We start from the raw sequence: 7,379 nt of genomic DNA, 5'->3' as shown, positions 1-7,379 counted from the left end.
CTGGTGGGCCTGAGGCCTTGGTGCTGTGCCCCCCTCCAGCGAGGCATCCCGGGGTAGAGTCCTGCTGCAGGCGCCCCACCCAGGCACCCAGGCGGGTGCCTGGCTGGGGCTGAGCGCCCAGGGGCAGCCAGGGGCACGGGGACTGTCCTCAGGGCCAGGACCGCGGGAGAGGGTGACACGGGCGGAAGTGAGGCTGGGGGCGGGGGCTCCAGGGCCTGAGGGTGGGAGACCCCGAGGGCAGCCGTGGTCTCACTGCCGGGCGGACGGCAGAGCACAGGCCGGGCCCGGGGGTGCAGGGCGCCTCCTCCCTATGTGGGGACCTGGCCCTGGGGGTTCCTCTGACTTCTTCCCCCAGGGTCCCTGACGACACTCACTCTAGGGCCCACGGGGGGCCCTGAACCCCCTGATCAACGTTCCGCTGGTGCTTGCAAGCCTTTGGGGGTGAGCAACAGGAACCCCTGGGGGCCCCCGCAGGCCCGGGACTCCAGAACTGGGCAAAGTCCATTCGAAAGCGTCCAGATGTTTTTAACGAGACAAACCCACACCTGTTCTCTGCCTAATTACCTTCAGTGGCCAATTTTATTATAAAGAACGGTATCAAAATATACAAATCTGTTTAAGAACAGCCAAGAAACGCAGCTTTTGAAGGGTCCAGTGAGCACCGGCCATTCTGGGAAGGAGCCCCCTGGAGCCAGCGGCTGGCACCGGGCCCATCGGGACGAGTCTGAATAAGTTAGGGGCGGCGTGGCCAACATTGCACTCGTCATAAATCCTCCCGGGAGGGGGGCTGCGTCGGACTTGCCTCCGTGGCTTCTGTCAGAAAACAGAGATCGTTGGGTAAAATCCTGGCACAAGGGGCCCTGCAGGAGCCGTGGCGGCGAGTGGACGGCCTGCCTGCTGCCATGGGGGGCCTGCCCAGCTGGGGTGTCTCCCCAGAGTGGGGCGGGAGCCCTGAGACAGGAGACGGGGAGCTGGCGAGGCAGCCCAGCCTCACTCAGCCCAGACGAGACTAGAGCCTGCATGGTGAGCCTGGGTGCTCGGGTCTGAGCGGGGTGGCTACAGCCCCTCTGGGCCCTGCTCTCTGCTGCCTGCTGGGCCCCTCATGGTCCCGCCGGGGCCTCAGCTCTTCCTGGAGGCCCAGCCACCGTCCTGCAGGCATCCCACGGCCCCCAGGACGCATCTGGGACCATCTTGGAAGAACTGTACCCCCCACGGGGCACCCATGGACGTGACCTTGCTTGGAAGTAGGGTCCCTGCAGGAGATCGAGGTCACTGGGGGCCCCGAGCCCATGAGCGGTGTCCCCACAAGCAGAGGGAACTGTGGACGCAGACTCCAGGGGCGAAGGCCACAAGACCACAGAGTCAGAGGCCGGAGGGACACGGCTGCCCGCCCAGGAACGCCAGGAGTGACCCCCAGAGCCGGAAGAGGTGGGAAGGATGCTCCCGACAGGCTTCGGGGGGAGGCAGCCCTGGACACCTGACCTCAGACATCCTGCCTGCAGGTCTCGGGTCGAAGCCGCCGGGGCTGTGGCGCGCTCAGGGCGCCCAGGGCACTCCCCCACCGCCCCCCGCGTGCTCGTCTCTCAGGGCCCCCCCACGCTGCGGGAACCCCTGCCAGCCCCCGGCCACGTGCGTGCAGAGGTGGCTGAGGTGTCCTCACCAGCCCCCGCCGGCCCGGTCTGCACACAGGCGTCCTCCGCCGCCTCGAAGCCGTCGGGGCACACGCAGACGAAGCTCCCGGGCGTGTTGTAGCAGTTCTCGCCGTCCCTCAGGCAGGGCTTCTCCGCCAGCGAGCACTCATCGATGTCTAAATGAGAACACTCCACTGCACGGGTGACCTCGCCGGGCGCACAGGCCCGGCAGCGGTCGAGGGGTTCACTCGCGCACAGAGATGGAGACGGGACGAGCATTAGAGGAGGGAGGGAGGGCTCAGCAGGAGCCCCGGGCGGCCGTCTGGCAGGGGACAGGCAGAGGCGTGAGGGCAGGCGCCGCTGGCGCGTGGCCCCCGGGAAGGCCCCCCGGTGGAGCAGAGACGCACCCGCTGACCTTCACACTGGCCGCTGTCCTTGCTGTAGCCGGCGACACACTCCCTACACTGGGCGGGGCCCTTCCCCGTGCAGCCCACGCAGGTGGGGTCACATTCTGCAACGAGGGGCCGGGGGTGACGACATGAGAGCCTCGTCCTGCGGCAGCCGCGCGCGGGGCGGTGAAGGCCCTGTGGCTGCAAGAGCCGGTGTCCCCGTCCTTGGAGGGGTGGCCCCCGTGCCGCCCCCGGCACACTGCCTGCGTTCCTGTGACGCTTCTGGGGCACATGGTGCGTCTGTGGAGCACGGAGACAGGACGCCGCGGGGGCGTGAGCCACACGGGCCGCTGCTGGGCGAGGAAGGGGCCCAGCTCTGGGGCGGGCGGCCCCACTCGGAGACTGACGCAGGGAAAGTGAAGAGCATCGTGAAAAGCTCTACCTACAGGGCCCTCCAAGTCTGTAACCGGAGAACATGCGTGGCTGAAACAGTCAACCATGTGGGCTGAGGAGGAACAGACATCAGCACGCTCCTAATGACACGATGCAGAGAAACGCGATGGACAAACGCGGTCACGGTGTTGTTGAGGGAAAATCGGACAGGGGACACGGCACGGCATCAGGTCAGTGCTGCGCTGACCCCAGGGCCCTCCCGCCAGTGGGCGCCGCTGCCGTCTTTCATCTGAGCTTCCTGATGGTCGGGAAACGGCCAGTACTCATGTTGCCACCTTAAGCTTTTCAAGTGGGCAGCACATGCAGGGGTCACGCAGACAAACTACAAAGGTCTGGGGAGCTGGCAGGACAGGAGGACGGACCGGGGACGAGGTGGGGACGGGAGGACAGGGCAGGTGGGGGCGGGGCGGGGCAGCGGGCGGCACTCACCCTCGCACACAAAGGAGCCGTTGATGTTCTCACAGTACTGTGTGTCCTCGCAGGGAGGCGGCTCCGCCGCACACTCGTCCACATCTGGAAACGACATCACCGCTGAGTGCCGGCAGGGGGCCCCTTGCCTGGGGACACGTGGACGGCCATCCTCCAGGGCCTCCGCGTGCGTGGGCACAGCGCAGCGGCTGAGTGCGAGCCCCTCCTCAAGGCCGCGGGGGGCACCACGCCCGCCAGCTGGGAGGCTGAAACCAAACCCGGGGCCGGACCCCCTGGCGCAGCCAGGCAGCACAGGGACCCGCCCCAGGCCCTGAGATGCTGCGGGCGGGGCTGTAGTCCAGGCGAGACCTGAGGGCGGGCAGCGGGTGACGGGAGACCAGGAAACCTGGTCAGGGGCCTCCAGAGCACGGGACTGCGCCGTCACCACAGTCAGAGGCTGCCCCCTCCCTGCAGCGTCACCTTGCCAGCCCCGCAGGGCCCAAGGGGACATGACTAGGCCTGAGGCAGGCTCCCCTCCTGAGCCAACAGGACCCCCAAGGCCACAGACAGCAAGGCTGCGGGCCACCCTCCCAGCCCGGAGTCCAGGCCACAGAGGGTCCTCGCGGAGCGTCCCGCCCGTGGCCAAGAGCGCCCACCCACAAACTCAGCCTCCACCTGTGACCCCTTAAAGCACAACTGGGGACGCCAGTCTCCCCCAGCACATCCGCAGCAGGCAGAGCGTGGTGTGTCCTGGGGGTGCTGGGCCGGCAGATCCTGCAGGGGGTGGGGGTCCAGGGTGGGGGGCGTGGAGGGGAGGGCCGCCTGCCAGCCTCACCCACGCAGGCGTCGTCCTGGCGCACCCAGCCTACTTCGCACTGGTCACAGTCCCTGTTGGTGGGGCCCACGCATGTCTTACACGCCTCGTCACAGGCTGCAAGGCAGAGGCAGGCACGTCTCAGGAGAAAACTCAATGCAAAGGTCATTTTGGGCCTTAGCAACTGACATTTGTTAGGGTGAAAATAAGCAAAAATCCCAAAGAGGCAAGACTGATTCAATAACAGAAAAATACTCATGTAACTCGCAACACTGGACTTAATGAGAAAAGACAACACGTGGGGATTCCCATGCCCGGTGGTGATAAAATTCTTAACAAATGAGGACTCAGAGGAGCTGCTCGTAAGCCTGGAGCCCAGACCTGACTGGGTGTGCATGCCGCCTGCCAACACATGCAATCCTGCCAGGCCCGGGGAGGTCTTGGGTGGGAACCGGGGTGGTTGGCCTTATTGTGGGCAGGCCCGAGGGCGCAGCACCAGCCCCCAGACCTGACTGCCACGGCCCACCACAGTCTTCCCCCCGAGGCAGTGACAGCCAACGAGGAAACAGATGTCCCCTGTGGCCTCCTCCCTGGATTTACACGTCGTTGGATGCTGCCCTGGGCTGACACAGCCTCATGAGCGGGGCGCGGGCCTCCCCCAGTGGAAGGGTTGGCATGTCCATCCCAGCTGAGAAGGCCCCATCTGTGGGACCCCATGGGCACATCTCGGAACTCACGAGTGAGCCTGGGACAAGGGCCGGGGCGCCTCCAAAGACCCCCGTGGGGGCCTGCCCTTCCCGACACCAGGGTAACCGAGGTGGCGTGCCTTCCTCACGGGGACCCGGGGGCCACACTGCATGGCCTCTGCTGTGCGGTTCTCAGTCACACCACCGGCCCCCCGGAAGGGGCTCCGCAGACCCGGCCCGAGCACTGCAGCCACAACTAGCCCGCTCCCGCCGGCGCCGAGCCTCCCGCCGGGGCAGCAGGGCCGCGCGAGCCTCCCGGAGGACACAGCACCCAGGCCCAGCGTGGCTGTCGTGGAGCTGGCGGTGCCGCACTGCCGGCCCAGGAGGCCATCCTGGGGCATCACCTTGCACTTCTGTCCGCGCCTTGTTCAGGGACCCAAAGCAGGACCGGCCCCGGCCCCGCCCCCCGCCATCACAGCCCCGCTCCGGGCCGGTACCTGAGCAGATGCTGGGCGCCTCACTCCCCGGCGAGCGGAAGTAGCCGTCCGCGCAGTCGGCGCACAGCGGCCCCCGGTAGCCCAGGTGGCACTGGCACGACCCGTCGCCCTCTCGGGTGCCGTCTCCGCTGCAGTGGCCGTTCCCGCCGCAGGGCCGCTCGGACCCGCCCTGGCACGCTGGGGACACGAGCTGCTCAGGGCGCGCCTGGGAGCCCCCGCTCTGAGTCCTGCTGCAACCCCAGGCCCGCTCTGCCCCTTCTCCAGGACACACGGGCCCTGGCCTCACTGGGGACACGGGACCGAGGAGGAGACAGTGAGGACATCCCGCTGCGGCCACACACCAGCAGGACAGTGGGGGGGCTGGGGCGGGGTCTAAGTGCCAAGATCATGCCCTCCGCCCGGGTGATCCACCTGAACGTGTCCATGATGCCTGGGCGGAACCCTGAAGGCTGGACACCCCGGCCTCTCGCACAGGGCTCTGCTGGCCGTGGGCCTCCTCTCACTCAGCGGGCAGGGCCAGGCAGTGAGTTACGATGAACCCAGGGGTGAGCTGGGAGCACACCTGGGACCAGACCAGGGAAGAAGGTCCCTGCAGTCGGGAGGGGGCAGCACCCAGGCCTGTGGGAGCCGCCGCCCCTGGAGCCACGACAGGAACCATGCAGACACTCGAGGGTCCCCACGGAAAGACATACCCAGGCAGTCCGGCCCATAAGTCCCCGGAGAACAACAAGCTTTCAGTGTCTGCACACAAAACCATTCAAATAAGTCAGGATGCTTCTTCTTCCTGAGAATGTAAACAGCATCCACTGAGTCTCACGTGGCGGATTTCCTCGAAACAAAACCACAGTTGAATGTAAGGCACTTCTGAGCATCGTGGGACCCGGGAAATGAGGGCCTGTGGCCAGCAGACTCTCCCAGCTAACTCCCTCGTCAGGATCGCTGCACTTTGGTGGAACAGGACGGGAATGTGGGTGAGGGAGAAATCAGGTGTGTGGAAGCCCCACTGTCTCCAGTGCGTTTCGAACCCCGGGCATGGCGGGCGCGGGCCCTGCGCACTCACAGCCGCAGCCACCAGGCCTCCAGGAGCTCCTCCTGCTCCTCCAGCAGCTGGTTGCACGCGAAGTCGCTGGCCTCGCACAGGCCCTCCACGATCTCCAGCAGGCGGACCTCGCTGAAACACAGGGCCGGCAGCACCGTGAGGCGGGCGCGTGCGGCACCTCAGCGACCACGCTCCAGAATGACTGTGGGCCCCCTGCTGCCGCGCCGCAGCCACGCTGGTGTTCAGTGAAAACAGACCCCTGACAAACACCCAGCTGGGGCCTGGGGGTATCACTGCCAGGCAGAGAGCTAAACGCAGAGGGTGCGGTGGTCAGGGAGGCCTGTTCATCCTTAGGTGGGACATCAAGTGTGAGGTCCACCCAGGGAAGCCTGGCAATGGGCTGGAGCTCTGGGTTGGGGCGGGGAGCCAGCCCCACTTGTGTTTTGAAAAGACCCCTGTGTCTGCCCCTTGGAGGGTGAGGCGACAGCCAGGGGCCAGTCGGAGGCCCACACGCCGGCCCCAGGCAAGGACAGGTGACTGTGCCCAAGGGACCCTCTGTGTCTGCAGACACTCCCAGGGACACGTCAGGCCCCAAAGGCGGGCGCTGGGCCAGTCAGAGCAGGGTGCCCACCTGAATTCATACTTGGACAGCGTCTTCTCCTCCCAAGCCGTGTTCCCACCACCAAAGTTCTTCTTTGCCGTGTCCACCATTCCCTGTGGGGAGAGGGCTGCAAGGGTCAGCCCTGCTGCCTCACGCCTGTCCACGGGGGGGTGAGCCAGTCCATGTGGAGATGACCCAGTCCATGGTGGGGTGACCTAGTCCATGGTGGGGTGACCACAGTCCATGGGGTGACCCAGTCCATGATGAGGTGACCCAGGCCACGGTGAGGTGACCACAGGCCATGGTAGGGTGACCACAGGCCATGCGGGATGATCCAGTCCACGGCAGGGTGATCGCAGGCCCACAGGGGGTGATTCTGGGCCACGGCGGGGCGACCCCGGCCCCCCGCCCCCGTCCCCACAGGGTGACCGACCCACCTGCTTGAACTTGTCCACCAGCTCCCGGCAGCGCTTGCAGGGCGTCGGCTTCTTGGTGGCCGCGCCGGGCGGCAGCAGCAGCAGCAGCAGCCCCAGCACGGCCGGGGCCGGCGGGCGCATGGCGGGCCAAGGCGGACTGCGTCGCGGGATCGCGGCCGCGCGGGCACAGGCCGAAGTCCAGCGGGAACCAGCCGAGCACTCCGGCCTCCGGCCGCCCACCGGCTCCGAAGCGCCAGCCGTTCCCGGGGATACTCAGCGGAGCCGGCTGGAGCCCCGCCCCACGCCAGCCCTCGCGCGGCGATTGGCCTTCTAGGCCCGCTCCGCCCCCATGCTGTCCAATCCAGGCTCGCCACGAGCGGCTACCAATAGGAAGGCCCCGGGTCAGCGTCCTGCCGGGAGGCCGGGCGTGGGGGGCGTGGAGGCC

The 7,379-nt window shown here is 67.0% G+C and overlaps 1 protein-coding gene across 2 annotated transcripts; it reads right to left on the bottom strand.

Moving 5' to 3' along the window:
* Nucleotides 1-560: 560 nt before the first annotated feature.
* Nucleotides 561-7,231, bottom strand: CRELD2 (cysteine rich with EGF like domains 2). 2 transcript variants are annotated; one of them, XM_020881958.2, is made up of 10 exons: nucleotides 6,956-7,229; nucleotides 6,549-6,631; nucleotides 5,939-6,049; nucleotides 5,571-5,662; nucleotides 4,879-5,055; nucleotides 3,717-3,812; nucleotides 2,903-2,986; nucleotides 2,047-2,142; nucleotides 1,661-1,807; nucleotides 561-813 (listed from the first exon to the last, which is right to left on the bottom strand). In XM_020881958.2, the coding sequence occupies exons 1-10, from the start codon at nucleotides 7,073-7,075 to the stop codon at nucleotides 764-766; spliced, it is 1,056 nt and encodes a 351-aa protein (XP_020737617.1). In that variant the 5' UTR covers nucleotides 7,076-7,229; the 3' UTR covers nucleotides 561-763. The 2 variants fall into 2 exon arrangements, with proteins under 2 accessions (XP_020737617.1, XP_070309640.1); XM_070453539.1 differs by lacking the exon at nucleotides 561-813 and having other exon boundaries at nucleotides 1,678-1,807; nucleotides 2,039-2,142; nucleotides 6,956-7,231.
* Between the last annotated feature and the right edge of the window lie 148 nt (nucleotides 7,232-7,379).

This window comes from Odocoileus virginianus, chromosome 23 (genome assembly GCF_023699985.2).
Source record: "Odocoileus virginianus isolate 20LAN1187 ecotype Illinois chromosome 23, Ovbor_1.2, whole genome shotgun sequence".
NCBI lineage: Eukaryota > Metazoa > Chordata > Mammalia > Artiodactyla > Cervidae > Odocoileus > Odocoileus virginianus.
The sequence above is the reverse complement of the archived record's forward strand: the minus strand, read 5'-3'. Positions and strand labels throughout refer to the sequence as shown.

Excerpts from the sequence above, each read along its gene's own strand:
- CRELD2 (XM_020881958.2), bottom strand. The coding sequence starts at position 7,075 with ATGCGCCCGCCGGCCCCGGCCGTGCTGGGGCTGCTGCTGCTGCTGCTG. Across the intron at positions 2,987-3,716 it reads CCAGGACGACGCCTGCGTGG|ATGTGGACGAGTGTGCGGCG; the intron begins GTGAGGCTGGCA and ends TGTCGTTTCCAG. Across the intron at positions 1,808-2,046 it reads GGACAGCGGCCAGTGTGAAG|ACATCGATGAGTGCTCGCTG; the intron begins GTCAGCGGGTGC and ends GTTCTCATTTAG.